The sequence below is a fragment of the Bubalus kerabau genome, chromosome 15 (genome assembly GCF_029407905.1).
Source record: "Bubalus kerabau isolate K-KA32 ecotype Philippines breed swamp buffalo chromosome 15, PCC_UOA_SB_1v2, whole genome shotgun sequence".
Classification (NCBI taxonomy): Eukaryota; Metazoa; Chordata; class Mammalia; order Artiodactyla; family Bovidae; genus Bubalus; species Bubalus kerabau.
In genome coordinates, this window is record NC_073638.1 from 66,602,123 (window position 1) to 66,627,115 (window position 24,993).

Consider the following 24,993-nt stretch of genomic DNA (forward strand, 5'->3'; position numbering starts at 1 on the left):
GTCTTTTACAAAACTGCACCTAAAAAATCATACATTTTTTTCCTCAAATTTTATGTTAATGATACATTTAGGGTAATGAGAGAGTCACCTGAGCAAAACACTAAGGGGGACCACTCTGTCTCTTTAACAGGAAATATTAGAGCTATAAGAATATCTTGAGAGTTCCAGCAAGGGACACAGATCCAAAGTCAACAACATTCAGGACTCCATTATCCAGCTGGCAGTGTGAGCTGGGGTATTAGCCTCAACTCTTCAAATACTCTGCTATCCACCCGTTCTCACTTGTCACCAAATTCAAAGGAACAATTTGTGATAATTTCAGTTCTATTTGGAAAAGGCATTAACTTTCTTTTTTTTTTCTTAATATATATATTTTATTGAAGTGTAGTTAACTTATAATGTTTCAGGTGCACAGCAAGGTAATTCAGTTATACATATACAATATATTATTTTTAAATTATTTTCCATTAGAGATTATTACAAGATATTGCTATAGTTCCCTGTGCTATACAGTAAACCTTTGTTGCTTATTGCATATCTGTTTTTTTTTATTAGAAATCTAGCATTCTATTCATACTAAGTCAAACAAGTGGAATCAAAATGTCACAAATTTTTTAGTTGGGCAAAAATTCATAAGTTTTCTAAAATATATATATTATTTATATATAAAGCATTAACTTTCTTACTGGGACTTTGTTCATCCTGGAAACCTAACTTAATATGAGACAAACACCCAGAGACAGCCTTCGGACAGGCTTGAATCCCTCTCGCACTTCTTCCTGTTCAGTTTGTATCTGAGTCTGGTGCATTTGGATCCAACATCTTTTACCTCCAAAACGTCTTCCCCAACCAGTAACAATGACACCAACTGGTGATATAACCCCTCCACTGAAAACCCTTTTTATCCCTGTCCAGCTGATGGAACTCTGTCCCCCTGATGTTTTCCAGCCTTCCAAGGTTGTGAATGAGACAGTGCCCATGTGAAATTATACTTGGACTGCACACACTGCTATTTGTTCATCTGGCAGCAATTTGGAGGCTGAGGCTTTCAATTAGCTACTTGATCTTAATCAGTATTGTCCTTGGCTCCTGGTACACTGTGTCTTTCGGATACCACTTTTCTGGTGTTTAGATGGCCTATTTCATTAGACAGCTGAAACTCCCTGTGCCTAAGAGACGGGTCCGCTTCAAAAAATCCTCAGAAAGTCCTGGTTACTTTGCTTTTGTTCAAAATCAACATCCTCATTTGGTAGAGTCGATGGGTAGCTTACGTAACTATAGAAATTTAGTCATCTTCTACCTGGTGGATGTGTTCAGTAGGTCTTCTGAGGGCTCCCTCAAATCTCAGAATGTTTCTGAGTCAGCTCCAGGAGATGGGGCTGGACGGGTAGGTAATAACCCTAAATTACTAGGGGAAATGTCCCCCAGCGGCATTCATCGTCAACTTTTCAAACGTGACGTATGCTCACAGTGAAAATAGCCCAAACAAGGAAATTCCATTTAGCTTTGGGGATGGAGAGGATGACCTTGCAGAGGAGTCCTGAGCTTCAGAGGACATTCGAGTCCTGAGATCCTGCCCACTTAGTAACTCTCATCATCACCATCATTACCAAACACCTTTCTAGAAGAAGTAGTATCCGGGAAACGCATGGCATGACCACTCTCCTGTGTGCCAGAAAAGGGCTAAAATTGGAACTGCTGTACAGTTCTGCCAAATGAAGCAGGAAAATACACCAAAGAGCCCTGCCTTACCTTACCAGTGCCTGGTAAGGTAACAGACACTCAACTAACAGACACTCAAAAATGTCTGGTTGGATGAGTCTGCAAAGTGGGGAGGATCACCGTACCTACCCCAGGGGGGTGTTGTGATAATTAAATGAGACAGTGTCACACAGAGCACAGAGTCTGGTCTATATTGAGAATGCACAGAATAACTACCATTGTCATTTTTAATACTTGGATATCAATAAACATGCCTTGTGTTTTGCAGAAAAGAAACTTTCATCTTCTGAGGCAGGGTGAGGGACAGGTGGTGAATGCCCCACAAGGCAGGAGTTTTTAAGGAAAATGGGAACCCTGTAGCCTTTGTCAAGTGGCTGGAGTCGGTCTCGGGGTCTGCGATAGCAGGTAAGTTGCTTCCATCAGAAGGTAATTCTGCTTTGCTCTCAAGTTCTTCTAACTCTTCTTATCTTCCCACCACTTCCCTCCATGGGCATATAGTCCATCCCAGCTCTGATGAGTTACTTCTTAACCCAAAACCAAAATAAATCCTACCCCTGCATGAGGTCCTGCCTCAGGGACCTTGTCTGCCAAAGCAAAAGCCAAGAGGGTCCCCACAAGGAGCAGGCAAGTGGAAGCAGTGTCTTAGTAAAACAGTGGTGGACCTGGCCCATCCCACACTGATGGGCACTCCATCCCAAGCTCTCAGAGTCAGTCAAGCTGAAGAGCTGTTTATGAGGCTTGATCTGTCCTCTTACTATGACTAGAATGCCATCCATCACTAAAACAATTGCTGACCAGCAAAATGCACCCCATATATATCAATCCTAATCATTTTACTCTGAATGAGAAGAGGCAATGCCTTGATTAAAAGGCCACAGATTCATGGAGCCCAGCAGAGTTAAGGCTAACATGTCATTTGGTCTATGTAGACTCATATTTACCCAACAAAAAATGATTCAAATGATAAGGAAATTTTCTCTCTGAATTATAAAAGCAAGCAAATATTAGATAGTTATGAAAGGGCAGCTTCTACTGTGTTCAGTGACCACTTTGGCTTTCCAGATCTAAATCCAAATGAGACAGCATCCCTCCAAACACGCTAAGAAGGGTGGCAGAGATTCATCTCCATGTTACAGAGAGACAGCAGATGGGAGGCTCCGGTATAGGAAGTGTAAGAAGGAAGCAGACTACTAGCTAAGCATCCTCCCAGGGCTCCTTCCATCTCCGAAGGCTCTGGGCTACTGAGTGCTGGTGGGTAATAACAGTGGATCCCCAGGAACTGTTTTTTTATGAAGTTATCCTTATACCCTTCATGTCCTCTCCAGCCAGACCGTGAATTCTCTTTTCTGCCCTGTTGCTCTAATTTAATATGCAAGGGATGCTCTGGAGACTTGGTCTCCTGTATAACCACAGGGGACAGACACAGAGTCCACTTCATGTTAACGAGTGACCATTAAAAAAGAACCATGAAAAATAAGGAGGCTGACCAAGTAACATGATGCTTGGGGCAACGTGCCCCGGAGTTTCCCAATCCAGTTCCCCCTGCTATTACTCCATGTTTCATCTCCAACAGCCCCCTATTCTGGCTGTTCTGGCTACAGAGACTCCCCATCCATCGTGCCACTGTGCGTGTCTACTCCTGGAATCCAGGGTTTCTTTATGACAATGCCATTGGCAGTGTCTACCTGTCCTTTAAAACCCAATCTTTCTTGCCTGGATGCAGGTGTAATGGTAGCAGTCCTTAGCATCCGGCAATGATTCAGGGGGAACAGTTCACAGAAAAAACTCAGAAACTCTTGGGAGAATTCTCTTAAACCTTGAGAGTCTGAGAAAGGTTTGTCATGATCATCTAGTTTGTAGAAACGAGTGCTGATGCCCTAACCCCTCAGACCATCCCTGCTTTCTGCCAAACTTTTAAATGGCTACATGGGCCCAGAAGTAGTAATAAGAATAACTGCTTCTATCAAATTCAGTATAATTCTATCACTATCTGTATCAATACACAAGTATCTTAAATGGATCATCTCATTCCCTCCCTGCCATCACCCCTAAGAAGAACTTGATAAGATTTTCCTGGAATTTATAAGTGGGGAGACTGAGACTCCTAGGAGGTAAATTACTTGCTCAAGACTTACCAGGCTGGTAAATCGCAGATTTAGAACCAACCCAAAGTCTTTCTGACCAGAGTCCAAGCTCTCCACCCTAGGTTGTGTCATCCCAGTGTGGACAAAGGTATTCTTACCCGTCTTCTACATGTTAAGGATGAAACAGAGCTTTCGGACTCTAAAGAAGCCAGTACAAAATTCCATTTTTACAATGTCTTCCCTAAGAGATCTTAGAACAAATACGCATGAATCCCAGCAAGCCTGCAGCCCATTATTTACCTGTGATGGGAGAGGTGACTGTGACCCACAAGGGGTCTCAGCACATTCTTCACTATTAAGGTCTCCCGGAAAACCCCAAAGTTCCCAGTCACTTATTTTGATGAGAAACACGGGTTGGCCCTTTGAAGCTAAAATATAAAGTGTGCCTCTTATCCTAGGCTGTTTTCTTCCCAGTCCTCGGGACAGGCTAGTGGGAAACCTCCTGATGCCCCAGAACCCCAATGAATCCAGAGACACCATTTGTCTTTAATTGGTGGAAGCCGATTTGTGTTGTTCAAAGGCGCGTCTGAGCCCGCAGGGTGAGCATTGTGCCCCAAGATTTAGCCCGTTTCATCGCCCTTCATTAGGATGCAGGGGGGAGACCTCGGCACCGTCAACTGGGCCAGAGGAACAAAGGCGACATGGAAAGTGGAGCGGGCAGTGAACCCCTCACTCTCTACTTTCAAAACAAGACTCCAACCCTTTACTCAAGAACTTACTTTGTCCTTCTGTTCCATACAAAGAAACAGGAAACTTCAGAGGAAAAAAAAAGGGGCCCCAGTTTCTTACATGGTGGCCCAGGGAGGCTGGGGTTGCAGAGGGTGCTGGCAGGAGGTTAGCTTGGCCTCAGAGCTCAGGAGGGGCCACTCCCCTGTTTTGTTCTCAAAGGAGGTCATCTGGGAGCAGGAGGAGGTGGTTCTTCCCTGGAAAACAACTTGAGGAGAAGGTGGAGTTGCAGTCAGTGAAGACTGCCCTCAGGGCTCTCGCACCCTCTCACTAACCCAATGGGAAAACCTGGTGTTGATTGTATCTTCTTGTTCATCTTGCTTGCTTGTTTAGTCGTTAAGTCCTTCCAGGTCTTTTCGTGACCCCATGGACTGTAGCCTGCCAGGCTCCTCTGTTCATGGGATTTCCCAGGCAAGAATACTGGAGCAGGTTGCCATTTTCTTCTCCAGGTTGTTTATCTACTACCCCACAAAATCTGAACAAAACATCTCCCCTCAGACTCAAAGAATTCCTTTGAAAATAAATCCATTTCCAACTTGACAAGGATAGACCGAGCTGCTGACATGCATGTTCTAATTCTTATTTTGAGGACTGGTGTTTATAATGGCTTGTCTTGTAAGCTGGTAAAGTGACTTTTGGTGACCACTTTGGCAACAGCTCTCCAAAGTTTAAATACGGGTAACCTTTGGACTAACAGTTCGACATCTAGGAATTTTTTTACAAAATACCTTTGCATGTGAACAAAGAAACATGCAAGGCTATTCATCTCAGCCTTTTTCATAATAGTGAGGATATTAAAAATGACATTAAGTCCATCTTAAGCGATGGAATGATTATATGATTGGATAGACATTCATATAATGGAGTCCTCCAGCAATCATTTTTTCTCCCAAGAGGGAGACCAACATGGATTGACCTGGGAAAATGTCTATGATATGAACACTGAAGGCAAAAAGTTGAAAAATTGTATGTATGCTTTAAATTCACTTTTGCTTGAAACCAGGTTTCTCAGTCTTGGCACTACTGACCTGTTGGCCAGACAGCTCTTTGTTGTGGGGCTGTCCTGTGTGTCTTGGGGGGTTTTGCAGCATCTCTGGCCTCTACCCACCAAATGCCAGGGGCACCCTCCCCTCCTGCTGTTACAACAACCAAAAAAGTTTCCAGTTTCCAAAAGTCCCCTGGGGCAGGAGCAGGGGACAAAATCACCCCCAGATGAGAACCACTGGTTTCAAGTAATGACATATAGACAGCCTAGGTTTGCACGCCTTAGAAAAAAGTTTAGAAGGATCCTCATCAAGTTACTAACCCTGGCAACCAGGATTGGTCAGGGAAAATAATGTTCTTTTTATTTTATACACCTCTGTACTGTTTGATTATTTTTACAAGTCTATATTTCTTCTGTAATTAAGCAGAAAATCTATTTCAATTCTATTCCCACTCATGGACATAGACACACACAAGGAAAATAGAATAAAGAGAATAACTCATATCAAGAGACAGTTAATTGGAACTTTCTAGAGAAGAGAGACAGGTGGGTCTTACCTGGGAAGAGAAGTCCTCTGAGAGGACTTGATAATAAGACAGGATGCTAACCAGAGCTAATCAATCCATCATCTGTAGTCTCACCAAGCCAGGTGGTGAGAACGGTGTCTGAGAGATTGTAAACAGGGTGGGAAGTGTGGAATTCTGGCCTCTGGTCTTGAATTTGACCAATTTAGTGTCTTAAGCCCTGTACTTCAAATCCTTCATTTGCTTAAAAGATCATCTACCTTTCCACAAAACCTTTAGGAGAGTAGCACATTAACACATCATCCATGAAATGATTTCCCCTCGTCAGATTTGGTGCTACATAAACAAAAGATGGAATTCTCATTAATATTTGTTTTGCTGCTTTATAAGTCATTTTTTAAAAACATATGCCTAGTCCAATATGGGCATTTTAGAATTTAGAGTATCCTAGAATGCTTCAGTTTCTTATTAATTTTGAAAGAATTTCCTCCAGGGAGGTATTTTCAGCTTTTTGATATACCTATGATGAAGTTTTTTTTTTTTCTTTTTGTTTTTTTTTTCTGGAAAAATGGTTAAAGTTTGTTCAGAAATTACAAGGTAAACTGTTAACAATTGTGATGATTCCCTTATTGAGTTAGTTGGAATTCATGGTGAATATTCTAAAATGGAAAAACAGACCTAAATCTTATGGAAAATAATCAAACACTTGGTCCCCCAAGGCTTTCCTGGTGGCTCAGTGGTTAAAAAAAAAAAAAAAAAACTGAGTGCACTGCAGGAGATGTGGGTTTGATCCCTGGGTCAGGAAGATCCCCTGGAGAAGGAAATGGCTACCCACTCCAGTATTCTTGCCTGGGAAATCCCACAGACAGAGAAGCCCGGTGGGTTACAGCCCATGCTGTCACGGGAGTCAGACATGACTTAGGGATTAAACCACCACCCCCACGTTGCTGCCAGCAAATGGCTTATCAGATATCTACCACCAATATCTTCCCCCAGTCTCAACTACAGGGTACTAAGAGAATTATGGTTTTTGAACAACGTTTTGAAAAGTAGCTAGAAAGAATTCTCTTGTCCATCTACGCTGATGTTTTGAAACCAAAAATGACTTGAGACCAAAAGGGATTTGAGACAGTTCATGAATCAAGTTATGAATCAGTTCATAATGACATCGTTTACATTCTTCTTCATCATGTTTATTTGTTTTGTTCTGGGTTTTTTTCTGGATAGAGTAATAATGCCTAGAAGTCCGTTTTTCACTCAAAAGCTACTCATAAATATTCTAGTCAAAACTTTTGGACCAATTTCCTTCCCTCTGCTCCACTTCCCTTCCCCAATTTGACTCAGCTTCTTACAGGTATTTCGACTAATTTGGTAATGTTTGACTTTTCTCCAATTTTGCCTTTGTTAATCAAAGCCCTAATATGGTAAAGGTAGTTTGTCTAGAATTTAGGGCTTCCTTTTTTGGTACCCCTCTGCATCTAAGGGGTAGCGCTCATGATTGGTCATTATCAAGACTCCACAATCACTCCATCTACAAATTCCTGAAACAAAGGGAAAGCAACACTTCTTTTCTCCGCCTTGTACGCCTCACAGAGAACTTGAACGAGACAAGAACCACAAAGCAGAACATAATTTTCTAAGAATCCGGCATAATCACACTTAGGTCAGCTGAGACGCCCAAAGCAACGGGTGTGTTACGAAGAATGAAAGGTACACTCAAGAACACATTACCGACAGTGGCTTCATGCGTCGTTTGCAAGGAAAAGTCACGAAATTAACCGAAAATGCATGAACTTTATAGAACGCTGTCAAACCAGGTCTCTTATATCTAGGATGACCCCAAAGTAACCTGAGCATGCCAGTCAGCAGTGACAGCAGCAGAGGCTGCTGGGGCTCTGTCCTTGGATGCCCCTTACGTCCCCTCCCCCACCCAATCTACTGTTTTACTTTCAGTGGCCTGCGCCAACCAACTCCTCCACTGCTCGAGTGTTACTGGAACCACCCTGCCACACGCACAGAAAGGTAAGCGTGTCCTACTTGCCCAAGGCAGTCCTTAGCCAATGGCCAATCGCACTTGGGATAGGAAAGCCCAGCTGTCTTGCGTTAAAGCCAGGACACACTCTGAGATGTACTTTCCATTCCAGATTCCACCGCCTGTTAACACTCGGGCTGGGATTTTGCCCGAAATCACGCCTTTGCTTGGCTTCCTTCCCTTGCAGTCCAGCCTCCCCACTCCCTTACCAGCTTCTCCTGGGGGACGTGTCCTTGACACGTCATCTGTACACACGTTCCCACGTCAGGATCTGCTTAGGGGGAACCCTCCCTAGGTCATTAGCTGCCCTCCTTAGCTTTCCCCCAAATGCTGACTCCTCCTGTTCTTCTGCTCATTTCATCCATGTGACAGCTGTGGAGTGGGACACCAGTTTTAGGTCTCAAACTTCCGTTAGGACCACTTGTCATGCAGAGATAGGCTCTTGATCACCAAAGACCCTTGATAGTTGATTTCTGGTCATGGTGCTTTCGTTCCTCCCTGCCAATGGCACAGTCCTGGGCACCACACCACTGGGCTGGGTGCTGCCTGATGCTGCCATATGCACTGGCCTGTGTGTACCCTTCCCAAGGGCAATGCCATATCAGATACCATTATCAGATAAGGATTTGCCATATCAGATACATGTTCTAGTTTCTCTCCTCTGGCAAAAGTTTGAGTCTAATAGCACATAAGAGTCATGTTCTGCCTTTCAAAAACATGAATGAGAAACTCCTACCTGCTTTGGAGTGCATCATTTGTTTGACTTCTGTCTGCAAGAAAGTGTGGGTGACCCAATGGGACAGCCAGGATATGGCTCAGGCAGGAGGTGGTGAGGACTCGAGTGGCAAGGGCAGAAAGGGAACCATCCTAGAGAATAATATGTGGACTGCCACGGCTGGTAGACTTCTTTCCTCTATGACTCCTCTGGGCTATACCACCCTCGCAGCCCCATCGCCTCTCAGACCTGCTCAAGAATTACCAAAGGAGCACAGAGCTGAGCTCACAAGTCAGGATAAGGTCCTTCAGAGAACAGCAAGACATGCTTTCTTCTGCATTCCCATAATGCATAGTAGTTTCTCAATAAAATGTTGCTTTGTCTGTGACTTGTGTAACCTGGTCAGATCATCATAAGATGATGACTGTACTTTGTCATCCACTCAGGACACTCGAGGATGAAAGAGCATGTTATTAATAACTAGACATAGACAAAATGCATAAACTAGGACTGTCCCCGGGAATCTGGGGCTCATAGTTATCCTATATCTTTACCATCCTCAATGCAGGGCTTCAGACTGCACAGAAACACAGTGAATCGTGCCTTGGAGCATGACTCCAAAATTCAGACCGTGGGATGGAGAGGGAGTTCAGACTCCGGGCCTCAGGAGTGTGTATAATGATAGCTTTCTACCGTTGACCCTTTCTCAGTATGTTTGAGCTCTGGATGCTATTTGAGGCCACTGAAGGCGTATCTTTCTAAGATATTTCTAAGCGGTATTTGCAGCAGGTGAGGGCAAACTGGGGTGGTTCCAGAAATTCGGACTCAGAGGGATCCCAGCCCTCTTGAGATTCACTCAATGGGAGAGTCCATGTTACCCATCATCTTGGACAGACCATGTAGACACCAGGGAACAACACCCCAGCAAGCTCCCCAGACCCTCTCCATGCCAGCCCCATGTGACACCTTCACTCCCACTCTGCAGGCAAACTCACGATTTTCACAGTGCTTCCCGGTGTAGCCCGCCAGGCAGGCACACTTGTAAGATCCGGTGCTGTCAAGGAGGCAAGTGCCATCGTGGAAACAAGGGGACGAGGAACACGCTGTAAGAGAGAAGGCAATTGCTCTCAGTGCCCCTGTGCGTGAGTCCCTTCATTCAAGCCTGGAGTCCTGACCACAGCCTCTCACTTGTCTTTTAAAGTCTTTCTGCCATTTTTCAACACCTTTTATTGAAATCCTGTTAACACTGTTTCAAGATTGCCTAAAACAGCTACTCATTAATCAAATGTTGCTGATGTTATTTGATGTTTTCCAAGGCCCTGGAAGTCTGCTCCAGACACCTCTAGTCTAGGACAACACACACGAGTGCACTACATAATTAAAGCAGAGGCAAACTTCACCCCTCCTATAGGGGCTTCTATGGGTAGAGAGCAGGCTTGGGTAACACATCATCTTTTATTCAAGGAAGCTCAGCATCTGGGGTACTGGGGGAAAGGAACCGGAAGCCGACTTCATGACAGTGATGAAAGGGTACTCAAGAATTTCCAAACACGCATTCTGTAAACAGTAGTCCCTTGACATGTTGAGAGTTAATGGTCTCAGATACGGTGGGGAAATGCTACTGGGGTTAAATGATAATTCACCAGGTTTCCGCACTGCAGACCTTCTCAGCACATTCCACGTCCTAATGTGCATTGTGAATTTCTAAGAATGCACATAACATTCGACCTTTCACAGGCTTATTTGATCTGAGAGACTGCATTTCACAGAGTGTCCTGGGGACCATTTTTCTACAGAGAACACTTTGGGAAACACTAGTCTGCTTGTTTCCCACTAACCCCACCTTCATTTACCCTGGTGTAGAAATACATGGCTAGGCCAAGTGCAGCAAGCCTGAATCGAGCGCTGGCTCTGCGGAAGGCGCTGGCGAGATACAAAGACGAACAGGAGAGTTAGCTCATCGGGGCAAAGCTTTGTGAAGAAGAGTCGGCAGTGACTATAACCTGAAGCGTGATTCAGTAAGTGTCAGAAAAGAGAAAGTTCTAGAAGACATTCAGAAAAGGGCAAAGCCACAGCTCATTGGAACAAGGGAAAAGGCTTAACAGGGCAGGAGAAATCTGACAGGGCCTCTGGGGATGGGACATGACGTGCAGGAGTGGGAAGGTGGCTTTAGGCAGGAAATAAAGACTGCAGGTGTGTCACACCAGGTGCCTGAGGAACAGGAAGACCACACAGACCAGAGTCCTCCAGGGGAGAGTGAGGAAGAGACCCTCCTGACCCTTCCCTCAGCCACAGGGTCACAAGCTGGTGAGCCGCCTCTGCCCCCAACTTCTGACTGCCATGAACACCCCCAGACAGATCTCAGCCTCGACTGGCAGTGTGGCACCGAGGGGCAAGGACTGAGCCGCAGGCTGACCACAGCATAGCAGCAAAAGCCTCTAGAGCTCCCAGGGCCCTGCAAGTCTGCATAGGAGACACACGTCCTGGGACGAAGTCAGCACACAGCTCATAGGAGCAACCGCTGGAGTCTCGGGCAGAACGTTCTCAGGGGAACGAGGTGGAGAGGGTGGGGTGTCTGCTGGTTTTGCTGAACGGGTGAGGCTAACGAAAGGCTGATTCCACCTCCGCCCACCTCCCTTCCTGAGATATCCGTATCAGACCTTCCATAAGGGAGCTTGAATGGTCAAAAGGCCATTGCAATTTCTTAAATTCAGTTATTTGTTTCAAAAAATAAATATTTCAAGCTGGAGTTTATTTTGTAAAACCTGATGCAATCCCATCTCCAAGGAGTAAAAAAGATCTGGGGTGATTCCTTAGCACTGAGCCCATTGTTCATTTTGGCCAAATGCTACTTCCTCATTTGACAGGACAGGAGGTGAAGTCAGATGCAGAGTTCCTCATAAAGTGAGTGGCATTTCCCAGGTAGTGTCAGACTTGGAACAATTATTTGAAAGATGACAAAGGAGGCTCAGGGCACGCCTGGGGCAGGGCGGCTACTGGGGGTTTCCTCTGCACCAGACACTGCTCAGCTCTTCATCTGTTCTGTCTCCCAGAGACTCCTTAACGGAGCAGGATCTAGGGTTATGTCCTTATTCACTGATTAGGAAACCCAGGCCCAGAACAGTAGAACTTGTCTAAGCCATATGGTTTAATCTGCCAGGGACCAAAGCTAACTCTCTTAATCATGAGAGCCCCTAATAGGGGCTCCAGAGCCAAACTGTGCAGATTCCTAGTTCCATCTCCAGAGCTGTGCAACCATAGACAAGTGACCTGATCTATCTGTGCCGCAGCAGCTTGACAGGAGAAGTAAGAATTCCTAGTTCTGGTTCTGGTGAGCGTTTCTGAAACATCCCTTGCCATTTCTCTCTACCTTCTCAATGTGCAGGTCATTTCTGAGAACCCAGCGGGTGGGGTTTTAACAAAGCTAGGCAAGAAGGAGAGGGATACACAGAAAGGAATGTTTATCTAGAGCGCAGCCATAAAAAGTGACATTTGGCAACTTCTCTGGAGGTCCAGTGGTTAAGAATCCGTGCTTCCACTGCAGGGGGGCATGGATTCAATCCCTTCTTGGGGAACAAAATCCCACATGCCACGGGGCATGGCCAAAAATAAATTATAAAATAAAATTTGGCCTTTCTCTCTCTGGCCTTTACCTGTGATCTCCTCAAAGATGGCATGGAAGCCATCGAAGTTCTTGGAGCCATCTGAGTGGAAGAGGATGTGGAGTGAGGAGCCCGTGCTTCGGATGGGAGCTGGCCGCTCATTGCCACAGAAACGCTTGATGATCTGGCTGTCGCTGCTGTCCCCGTCGCGGACCTCAACATAGTCATATTGGCACATGTAATCAAACTCCAGGCTCAACATGACAATCCTGGAGGAGGAGAGGGTGAGAACAGGAGACAGGTGAGGCCCTGAAGAATCCTTCCACCCGCCCTGGGCAAGTTCAAGGCCAGATGATAAGCAGGCCTCCAGAAGAGAGGAGCTATGCCCTGATCTGAGAGAACCGTGGCCCTGGAGGACTTGCGAGCAGCTGCATTTCTTTCCGTGTGTGTGGGCAGGTGATTGTGTGCAGGTATGTGGATGCATGCCAGGTGCAGGGGGCACCACAGTCCATTCCAAGAACCTCTGCACACACCGGCTCCCTGTTCAGGGGCACTTCTCCTCCCAGGCTGCACGGCTGGTTCCTTCCTAAACTCAGAGCTCAGCTAAAGTATTCTCTCCTTAAAGAGGCTTCCCTGACAATTCTAAAGGAGAGCCCTTGTTTTCTTCATAATGTGTATAGACATTTTAATTTCTCATATTTATCTCCTTGACTTTGTGAGTGTGTGTGTGTGCACACATGCATGCCTGTCTGCTCCCCTAGACTGCAAATTCCTTAAGGGCAGGGTGTGGCATCTGTCTGACTCCATCGCTGTTTGCTTAGTGCCTAATGCAGTTCCTGGCATGTAGAGGCAATAAACAAATGTTGTTGAGTAGGTGATAAAATGGATACTTCAATTTTACAATTGGAGAGTGATAGAGTATATGTTATCTTAAAGACCAAGTAAAGGAAAAAACTCTCTTCATGCATACTCTTCTGTCTGATGGAAGGATCAGAAGATAATTATCCTCTTGGTAACAATAACTCTTGCCCCAAAAAGTAGAAAGAGTAGCATCATATCAAAATTTCAGAATTGAAAGAGACATATCTTTGATTACCTCAAAGGGATCTTGGGTTTGGAAATATTGGGGTGCAGTGGATCAAAAAAGCAGAAGATAAAACCCTAAGCTCTCATTTCCAAGAGGTAAGAAAAGAGGCAGACACACACCAAGGCAAGAGAGGAAAAGATAACTTTTCAGAAGATTCCCAATGCCTGAGTTATCGAGTTCACAAAATGTACATCTGTATCGTCTTCCTCACGTTCTGGAGAAGTGGGAATAGACAGAGAACTCAGAACTGCCACCTGAGAAGTTCAGACCAGTGGCACTTCTATCACCTTGGGCCAAAACTCCATGTGCCAGAATTAGAGAACAATCAGGATATTGTAAATGCTCTTAAAGATTTTATTTAAAAAAGGAATGATCACTGAGTATGGCTAGTGTTTGTTTTTCGGACATTTTTATCACAAAACCTTTTGTACGGGAGTGTAAGTCCTATTCATCATAATGTGTGCATCTGGCCATAGTAGTAAGGATCTGGCCACCACCAGCTCACTGCCGGCCTTGAGCAATCCCTTGCTTCTCTGGGCTTTGGAGTCTTCATTTGAAAAGGGGGAGGATGCAGGGGGTGGCAAGGCCACCACCAAACCGAGATCACAGCTTTTTCTAAAACTGAAACATGAGACACTGCAACCTGCATTTACATTCACTCATGTGTTCCTTATTCAACACATCTATGGCAGGTCTGCGCTGTGACAGGCGCTGTTCCAGGTGCTGAAAGTACGGCAACTTCCCTAGTAGACACAGTGCCTGCCCTCATGAGTTCTGATTTGAGGGACAGAAAATAAGCAAGGAAACCAGATAACGAGGGGATTCCAGAGAGTGTTAAGTCCTCAGAAAAACAGAGCAGGTAAGAGCACTGAGAGTGACTGGGAGGGTAAGCTTTCTACATACATGGTCAAGGGTAGACACTTAACTGATGAAATGGAGCCAGCCATGTGCAGGTCATGGGGAAGAGTGGTCCAGGCAGGAGAAATCTGTAAGTACAAAGGCCCTGCAGTAGTCATGAGCATCTCTGAGGAAATGAAAGGAGGCAGGGATGCTATGCTGCCAAGCAGTGCATACCTGGGAGAATGGTGTGAACGAAGGTCAGAGAGGAGAGCAGGAGACGTTTTGTATGGTGAGAAGTTTGAATTTTATTCCAGGCTTGAGAGAAACCACTGGAAGGTTTCACCAACAGGATGACAGTTTGAGAGAGGATTTTAAAGGATCATTCCAGCCACTCTGAAGAGAGGAGATGGCAGAGCCAGCAAGAGTGGAGGAAGGGAAGCCAGTTAGGCCACAAGAGGATCCAGGTAAGAGTCGGTGGCAGTTCAAAGTAGAATTTTGGCAGTAGAGACAGAGGACAGACTTGAGATGATTTTACAGCTGAGTAAATAGATTCTCTGGTGACCTGGCTGTGGTAGGCGATGGAAAAGGGAACACCAAGGATGACGACCAGCTTTGGGGCTGGACACTAGGCTGCAGAGTATTTCCATCCTTATAATTATCCCTGGCCAGCAGGTCCAGGTTTGCAGGGAAGAAACCTATATACTTCTGTGCCTTCCTAGGACCCTTTCCTAGGCAGGTGATGCACTTCTCAACCCCTCCAACATTTTGGATTTTTGGTTGGTGGAGTTGGGGAGGGGGAGCTGATTTCTTTTCATCCTGGGTCTTGGAGAAGCTCTCCAGAGGCCTCTGAGGGGACCATTTGTCCTGGTTCCTGAGTTGCTGAAAAATTAGCCTGTGGCATCCAAAACTGTCCTTATCACACTGGAAGATCCAGCCTGGAGCCCATTCAGCAGAATGGTGTAGCCTCTCACTTGCTCCTTGAACTTCCTCTAGGAAAGTTCATTTACTGAACCTTAATCCTAACCCCAGGACCTCAGGGAACAAGAAGACCAGCAACTAAAGGGTGGCTTTGATGCAGAGGGTTGGGAAAGGGACCTGAGTTCTGGATCCTCCCAATGTGGGGTACCGTGTTGCCCCTCCTGCATGACAGAGTGCCATCGAGGAGCCTGCTGACATAAGGGAACTTCTGGGTGCATCAATCCACCCAGAAAACACAGACTGGAAGCCTGTGCTCTAGAAGATTAGAGATTTCCATCACCACCAACATCTCCATGAGTTAGAAAAGGGAAGAGCTAGGTGGACAACGTCCCTAAAAGTCCTGGGCTGAGTGGGCCACTCTGCTTTACTAAAGAGGAAGAGCAGAGGTGTCTGCCAGGAGAGAGGAGAAACACTGGCGACAGGGAGCAGATCTTTCAACTTTATCTATGCAGGAAGGGTCTATCGAGCACCTGTTGTGTGTACCATGTCCTGTTCCAGGCTCCTGGATGCGGCAGTGAACAGTTCTCACAAAGCAGGATGCACTTGTGTTATTTATCTCTAGTTACAACTGGGTCCATGGCATGAATTAAACATTTGTGTGGACCCCAACGTGCCATAAGATGAATGGCTTATCGTCCACACAAGTGAAAGAATCAGTGTATTGGTTGTGGAGGTGGTGGTTGGTTTCTGAGAACAGCAATGAAAGAAGCTGTGACAAGCAGAAACCCCAATCTGGAGTACAAAGTCCTTGAAGGTTAGGCCTGGCCTTATCTCCTCTCCTTCCACAGAATCCAGCCAGTACTAAGTGAATAGGTGACCTGGTCAAGGTTATGGGTGGGCAGGTTGCTCTCAGTGCTGTGTTCTGACATATTGGTGTCTTCCTGGGGTCATTGTCGCCTGAGCCCCACTGTCTGCAGTCAGTGAAGGACAAGCATTTAATTGGTGGTCGTCTTACCCAGGCCTTATCCCACAAAATCACTAAGAGGTAAACGGAAAGGCTCTAATATACATTTTCTGCTTTCAGGAATAAAATGTAGATGGTTAGCCCTGATTACTAGGGTCCAGGACCTTTGGTTTTGTTACTGCACTTCCTCAAACTTCAGGTTCCATAATTCTGACCCCAGCCCCTTACCTGAGTTGGATGACAAATCCAGGTTTGGCGTGAATGGTCCACTCACAGTGAGCATTCAGCGGGTAGCTCTCCAACAAAATCTGACCCTTTGGAACACGTAGAACCTGGCCACATCCTGAGAAGAGAAGATTGAGGCATGGAAATTGGAGTCAACAGGAAAGAGACGGTAAAAGGTCTCGAAGCCTCTGAGCTCACCCACGCCCCTGAAAACAGAATGGAGAAGGATATTTCTATTTCTCAAGCCCCTGGCAATATGCTCGGCAACTGGCAGTGAATTATTCATTCATTTAACCCAACAGCTTGAGAAGGGAAGTAGCATCATTTCCGTTTTCCAGATGGAAAAACGGATAACCAGAGATTAACTAATTTGTCTAGCTATTAAGTGACAGAGATTTAAAACCTAGCTGTGTCTGAATGTGAGGTCCAAGCCACTCTCATCCTGCCTCTCCAAGACTGCCACACCCCAGCCTGCTGCCGCCACCTTACAAGGCTCAGAAAGTTGGCCCTCCCAGCAGCTCTAGCTGGGACATTGTGGCCTTTGTTCAGCGTCTAAATTTACGTAAGCCCCTCTGCTCTATGTCCCCTGCACACCCTCTACTCCACACACATAATCCCAAAGCAACTCCTTTTTACATGCCTCCATCCAATTAGAAAATGTATGTATTAATTTGTTCTATGAGCAATTATGCAATAGCGAAAGCATCAGTCGCTCAGTTGTGTCTGACTCTGCGCCTCTATAGACTGTAGTCCACCAGGCTCCTCTGTCCATGGAATTCTCCAGGCCAGAATCTGGAGTGGGTAGCCATTCCATTCTCCAGGGGATCTTTCTGACCCAGGGATGGAACCTGGGTCTTCGGCATTGCAGGGAGATTCTTTACCATCTGAGCCACCAGGGAAGCACCTCTCTAATGCAAATACCAGAAGCCGGACATGAACTCCAACCAGTCCAACCGGATTAGTGATTTTTGATTTTTTTCCTAGCTCCCAAGACTTTTTTTTTCCCCCAAACAAACTCTTATGAAGACCACCAATTTAATTTTAAAAAAAGTGAATCCAACAGGGGGTCCTGGTTGAAGTAGAAGCTGGGACCCCAAGCCCTCCATCCTCACTATCACCTTGGTCCCCTGAGTTAGTTCCAAGGAATCCCCAAGATTTGAAAACCACAGAACAGAGTCTCCATTCAATTACATCACATCTCTAGTGTCGAGATAAGCAGAGGTCTGTACCCTAGTTGTAGGGAAAAAATTCTCTCGGTCATGTAAATAAACTATATTTTCTGCCAGAGTTGGCACACTATGATCCATGGGCCAAATGCAGCTCACTGCCTATATTTTAAGTGAAGTTTTATTGGAACAGAGCCACATACATTTTTAATGCATTGTTTAAGGTTGGTTTCCAGCCACAATGACAGACTTGAGTGGCTGCAAAACAAGACAGTAGAATCCACAAAAATGTAACTATTTACTACCCGCCCCTTTATAGGAAAAGCTTCTTTAACCCTATCTACACAGAACTCAGTTTGACATCATAAACTCCAGACCTTCAGTTATCTTTAATAACCTCCCCCAATAAATTCCCAAGCTCAAAAGAAAAACATGAACATCAGTGGATGGTACCTCATGGCAAGATGATGGTGGTACTATTTCTACAGTGGTAGGAATATAGCTTAGATTCTGTTTTCAATAAGCTGTGAGGTCTGAGGTGTGTGATTTTTGCAAAATTGGCTGCTAGGTTGCCCAAGTCATCTCATCATTAGGATGTTTATTGCTTCTATTTCCACGTGGGAAGCATCCCTCGCCCCTTTCCATGTGAGTCTCTGGATTTGGCCGGGCCTCCATCATCTCTCTGTGATCCCAGTCTCCTTGCATCATCCTTTTCTCCCAACTTTCCATTCCCCACATAGCTGCCAAAGCTACCGCTTAAATACATGAATGAGATCACATTACTCTCTCGACTCGCCCCTCCAAAGACTGTGCTCTATAGCTCACCTCCCCACAGCATCCACGGCCCTGCCTTCTGTTCAGCCTCCACCACCACCCACCCAGTCCTCTCTCTGAGCCAGCCACACGGCCCCCTTCCTGTCCCAACTCCAGGCCTCGCACCCACTGCTCCCTTAACCTAGAAGGTTCATCCTCTTCCACGTCTCCTCCCTTTGGGAATTAAGCTCAACTGCTACTTCTTCAAAGAGGCCTTCCTGGACCACCCAGCTAAAACAGACCTTCGTATTTCTACGGTCACTGCCATTGCTTGATGTTGTTTTCTTCATAATGGATATCACTACTGGAAATTTTCTAGCTTATTTGCTCACTCCCTTTGGCAGAGCTAGCACCCCTCTAGTTTGTACGCCTAGAATGGAAACTGGCACAGACCACGTGCTCAATAAAGAGCTGTTGAGTGAATGAACGATGACATTGTGACAGGCCAGGGACTGGCTAAAAGGCTTACATACCTTCTCTGGTTTAATCCTCACAAGAAAGCTTGGAGATAGCTGAGGTAGATGGAGAGATTGGTTTAGTTCATCCTTGGGGAGGGGGTGGATAGGAGAGAAAGGAGTGAGGAGAAAATAGGCCTGGCCCAGGAGGACAGCCAGGGTTCTATCACTCATGGACAGAGGAGCCTGGCAGCCATGGTCCATAGGGTCGCAGAGTTGGACACAACTGGAACGACTAAGCATGCAGCACACATGCCTTAATTTCACATTTTGCATATTTACAGATAGTTCCTAAGGGAATACACTAAACCAGGTAAGCTAAGTCACTTCAGTCATGTCTGACCCTGTGTGACCCCATGGACGGCAGCCCACCAGGCTCCCCCGTCCCTGGGAGTCTCCAGGCAAGAACACTGGAGTGGGTTGCCATTTCCTTCTCCAATGCAGGAAAGTGAAAAGTGAAAGTGAAGTCACTCAGTCGTGTCGACTCCTAGAGACCCCATGGACTGCAGCCTACCAGGCTCCTCCGTCCATGGGATTCTCCAGGCAAGAGTACTGGAGTGGGGTGCCATCGCCTTCTCCAACTGCTATATTTAAAATGGATAATGACAAGGTCCTACTGTGTACACAGGACATTCTGCTCAATGGTATGTGGCAGGCTGGATGGGAGGGGAGTTTGGGGGAGAATGGACACAGCTATATGTGTGGCTGAGTTGCTCTGCTGTTCACCTGAAACTATCACAACATTGTTAACTGGCTATAGCCCAATATAAAGTAAAAAGTTAAAAAAAGAAAGCTGGGCGAATGGCATTTATCTCCCCATGCCCCAGACGAGGAGCCCTAAGGATGGGAGAAGCTAGGTATCCCCATGGCCAGACAGCCAGGAAGTCGGAAGGCGGCAGATGACTGCTCTAGCTGTAGAGCGGTGGCTGCCGTGGGGCGTCGGAGTCCCCCGTCAGCATGAGTCTCCACCTTAGACGTCGGAGTCCCCCGTCAGCATGAGCCTCCACCTTAGACGTCGGAGTCCCCCGTCAGCATGAGCCTCCACCTTAGACGTCGGAGTCCCCCGTCAGCATGAGCCTCCACCTTAGACGTCGGAGTCCCCCGTCAGCATGAGCCTCCACCTTAGACGTCGGAGTCCCCCGTCAGCATGAGCCTCCACCTTAGACGTCGGAGTCCCCCGTCAGCATGAGCCTCCACCTTAGACGTCGGAGTCCCCCGTCAGCATGAGCCTCCACCTTAGACGTCGGAGTCCCCCGTCAGCATGAGTCTCCACCTTAGACGTCGGAGTCCCCCGTCAGCATGAGTCTCCACCTTAGACGTCGGAGTCCCCCGTCAGCATGAGTCTCCACCTTAGACGTCGGAGTCCCCCGTCAGCATGAGTCTCCACCTTAGACGTCGGAGTCCCCCGTCAGCATGAGTCTCCACCTTAGACGTCGGAGTCCCCTGTCAGCATGAGTCTCAACCTTAGAGTCACCGGCTGTGTGGCTTTGGGTGAGTTACAGCATCTCTCAGAACCTCACCAGACCTGAGCCAAATGGGAATAAAACTGGCATCTACCCCATTCGTTTTGTGAGATGTGAATCAGATTATGCACACAGAAAGCCCTTAGCAGAAAAACCAGCAAATGTTAGCTGTTGCTAGATGGTGGCAGATCAGGGACTTGAACTTGAATCTGTCTAGTACCAGTGCTGGATCTCTGCTAGTACATTAACCTGTCTTAGGGTTTCCTGACCCAGCCTTCTCCAGCACCATTTTGAAGCGGCAGGATTTCCCAGCCCGTTCCCAAATACACTGACTCTTTGCCCGTCCCCCTCCCCCTCCAGCTATTGCAAATGCACGTGCCTTCTTCCTGCACACCTCACACTCCTCATCGCCCCCATCTGCCCATCTGCTGCCCGGCTACGGAAGTGATACACGGGGTGTGAGAGACAAAAAAAGAAACCTTCCTGCACAGCCTCCGCCTCCCCCCACCCCAACCCCGGGAGCTGGCAGCTTCCCCGCCACAAGGTGTTAAGTTCCAGCTCCTCAGCAAACCTCCTGCAGGGACCCCAAGTTAGAACTGGCAGCAGATGCTGCCAGCCAGCTTCTGGTTTCCTCCCTGGAATCAGATAGCAGTGTCACTCTCAGATCCCCTCTCCCTCTCTCAGATCTGGGGGAGCCAGCAGGCTTTGGCCAGCCCGAGGGTCTCATGATGCCTGGGGAGTACTCGGGGTCCCACCCCCAACCCGGGTGCTGGCCCCTGGCCACGTGAGATGCGAGACCACTGGTTCCTGGAGACCAGGGGCTGTCCTTCAGAAACAGCCAGGATTCCCAACCACACGCAACAGCTGGGTCCTTCATGATGTTTCCCTTCTCTCTCTGGAGGGCAGGGCAGAGTCGGCCTCAAGACAGGATGCAAGTTCCAAGCAGCCAGAGACACAGAGGCCACTTTTCAGAAATGTGCTTTGGGGGGGGAGGGGCGGGGGGCGCAGTTAGTGGGCACCGGGCAAAGGAGAAGGCACCCCATGCCCTCCTCACACCAAGGGGCTCCTTCAGCCCCTGTCTCACTCCCACCCCCATGGGGAGTCCGAGGAGCCGGGTGAAGGGCAGACTCACTGCACCCTCTGTCTAGGGCTGAACACAGCCAAATGTCCCCGCCAACGAAGTGCGGCTGGCCAACCAAGCAGGTGGTCCTGGGGCTGAAAGACGGGAGTGGCAAGGGCCCGGACAACGTGCTCGGATTCCCTGACCACGTCTGGCTGCAGGGGAAGAGGTGTGCATGTGCGTGCATGCGTGTATGTAGGGGATTTTGCCAGCCATGCCAGACTGGCCCCTGGGATCTCAAATCCTGGACTCATCTCCAACCCTGCCTCCTCCCCTATTCTTGCTACAAACCCAAACAGGAGAGAGAGCTGGATAGACTCTGCTTCGACAGAGCTGAAAGGAAATCTTCATGAATTTCCAAACTAGAACGAGAGCTGGAAGCTTCCCAACAGCAGTGAACACCCCCAGCATTCTGACAAGTGTCCTTATCTCCAGCTGGGGGACAAAGGAGGGAGGGGTGCTTCTGAGAAGCAGTGGATTTTTTTTTTTTTTAATCTTTCCTCTTGGCTGGGGGCAAGGAGGACTAAAGAAAGAATTCTGTTAGCTTCTTTTTTTTTTTTGGCCATGCTCCACAACTTGCAAGATCTTAGCTGCCTGACCAGGGATTGACCCACACCCTCAGTAGTGAAAGCTTGGAGTCCTAACCACTGATGCATGCTTGTGTGGGCATGCTAAGTCACTTCAGCCACGTCTGACTCTGTGTGACCCTGTGGACTGTAGCCCCCCAGGCTCCTCTATCCAGGGGATTCTCCAGGCAAGAATACTAGAATGGGTTGCCATGCTCTCCTCCAGGGGATCATCCCAACCCAGGGATCAAACCCATGTCTCTTATGTCTCCTGCATTGGGAAGCAGGCTCTTTAATCATTAGCGCCGCCTGGGAAGCCCCTGGAAGCCAGACCAGGTCCTAATCTCAGTTCAGATTTTTCCTAGCTGTATGACCCCAGACAAGTTCTTCAGATTTTCCAAGCTGAGCGTCCCTCATTTGGAAATAACAGGAGTATCTACAACCATGCTGTTGTTGCTGATTTATTATTTAAGGATTAAATGAGATAGTTACTGTATGTGAAGCATTTAGCAAAGTGCCTGGCACACATAAACAATAAATGGCAGCTAACACTGTCATTTCTCAAGTCTTGTCTGGATCTGAGACACAAATTTGGCAAAAGAATCACAGGTGACAGCCCAGGTTCTGATCCACTGCTCCAGGTCTCCTAAGAGCCTCTTTGCATCATTGGCTAAAGCTCTAAAGCCTTTAGGCCCAGGAGCCTAGACAGGGATAGCAGAACAAAAGCCTGGATAATGACATGGGAATGACCCACACACCAGACAGGGAGCAAGAAGGAAGCTGATACTGCCCATGTGATTTGGTTCATCCTACCCTGACCTGCTCATCCCTCAGACAGGCGCTTGGAGTGAGGATCTCAAGGGCCTCTCACTTCAAGAAGCGGCTTAGTACAGAGGAAGAGGGATTGGACTCTGGGGCCCAGCTCTGAACTGGCATCTTGGCTCTGCCATGTAACAGCTGTAGGACAGCAGGTAAAGTGACTCAGCCTCTCTGTGCCTCGATGCCCTCACCTGTAAAAGGCTGGATGAGGATGAATGGTTCGCACATGAAGGTACCTGAGCATTGTCTGGTTCATAAAGAGTACTGCTGCTGCTGCTATGTTGCTTCAGTCGTGTCCAACTCTGTGCAACCCCATAGATGGCAGCCCACCAGGCTCCCCCGTCCCTGGGATTCTCCAGGCAAGAATACTGGAGTGGGTTGCCATTTCCTTCTCTAATGTATGAAAGTGAAAAGCAAAAGTAAAGTTGTGTTAAGTGATAGCTTTTACCAGGGGCTCACGTCTTCATTAGGTCTCTAGAAATGACTTCATGGCTCATCCTGTGATCTGGCCTGTAGTTCCAATCAATTTAATACTTTACAATGGTTGCTTAAATGTGTGTCTCCTCCATGACACAGTTCCGTGAAAGCAAGGACCTTTGTCTGTCTTGCTCACCTCTATATGCATGAAATATGTGCTTAATTAATTATTAACTGAATGAATGACTCTGCCAAATTATATCAAGCCTCTTCCTGCCCAATCAAACCATTTTTGAATCTTCTTCCCAATACTGTACCAAATGGCCTATCCGTTCAGTTGAAACCATTGTCCAGCAAAAATACCATCTACCACTTTGTTGCAAAAAGGTTTTTCTCCCCCAGATTCATCACAATCTTCGCAAAAAAAAGCATACACTGAGATAACCCTGACTATCCAATTCAAAAATTGAGGACTGGGTTTGAGCAGCATAAAAAATTAGACAACTAAATATTTCTCTTTTCTCTGTGCTTCAGTTTGGTTGATTTCTACCAGTCTGTATTTACATTCCCTGATCCTGTCTTCCATCATGATCAATCAGCTGTTAATCCCCTCTGATGATTTTTTAATTTCAAATATTACAATACATTCAGTTCTGGATTTCCTTTTGGTTCTTATTAATGCTTTCCAAATCTATTCTCAATTTTCTCATCTCTTCATCCATTATAATTACCTTTTCTTCCAGATCCTTTAATATATTCATTTTTAAATTACTTAAAACCCCTTGGCTGAAAATTCTAATAGTTGATCCCATGTGGTGTGTTTCTCTTGACTGATCTTTCTCTTGACTATTGGTCTTATTCTCTTCTTGCTTATTCACAACAGAAAAGACATATTTTCTTTTGATTGGTAATATCTTTTCCTCTATTAGGCAGGTAGAATGAGGTACTGATCAATTTGATCAAATCAGGAAGCAAGCTGGTTTGGGGCAGGGCTGAGGCTATAATCCCTCCAGAAGCATCTTGAAAGTCAAGTAGTGGGAACCTTAGAAAACTTATTTTTAATTTTCAACACTCCCCCTGCCCAACTTCCTGCACTTCCATGACTGTAAGTTCAGGAATCTTTGATCCTGTGAGACCATGAGACTCTGAGATGACAAATTTTTGAAACTGGAAAATGACAACAATATTCCAAGATCTTCTGCTTTCTAGCCTCACCCCCAGCCTCTGCTTGCTCAACAAAATTTCACTAATGAGAAGTCTCAGTGGATAGGGTAATCTTTGTTTGGGGGTATTTTTTAGATGTAAGTTCAATAGGCCAGCCCACAGGCTCATCCCAAGTCTGGCTGGGTCCTCCTCCTTCTCAGGCAGGCCTTCACCTGCCCTGCCCCTGACCTCAGTAGCTGGCCTCAGGTAAGACATATCCTGCATCACTTGCTCTCCTAGGAAGAGCTCTTTCCTATGGAGTTTAGTTTCTTTTAGATTCTGTGCTCATAGATACAAGAGGGCTTTAAAATAAATTCTGAATTTCCTTTGATTACAGAGTGATTTCTTGCTGTTTGAACAGGAAGGAAGGCCTTTTTCATATCCCTCTCCACCCAAACCAGAAGTTGAGCAATAATCGATGAGCTCTTTAATAACATAAAATCATCTGCAGAAGTTCAAACATCAATTCTCTAGAATCAAGAACTTC

At 46.5% G+C, this 24,993-nt stretch overlaps 1 protein-coding gene across 1 annotated transcript in view; it reads right to left on the bottom strand.

The window, feature by feature from the left end:
• Nucleotides 1–24,993, bottom strand: part of PAMR1 (peptidase domain containing associated with muscle regeneration 1) — an 80,299-nt gene that overhangs the window by 18,209 nt on the left and 37,097 nt on the right. Inside the window, exons 4-6 of the mRNA XM_055547762.1 lie at nt 16,488–16,602; nt 12,502–12,719; nt 9,844–9,951 (exon numbers count right to left, since the gene is read on the bottom strand). Coding sequence (XP_055403737.1) covers nt 9,844–9,951; nt 12,502–12,719; nt 16,488–16,602 — 441 coding nt within the window. The remainder of the gene's footprint in view (nt 1–9,843; nt 9,952–12,501; nt 12,720–16,487; nt 16,603–24,993) is intronic.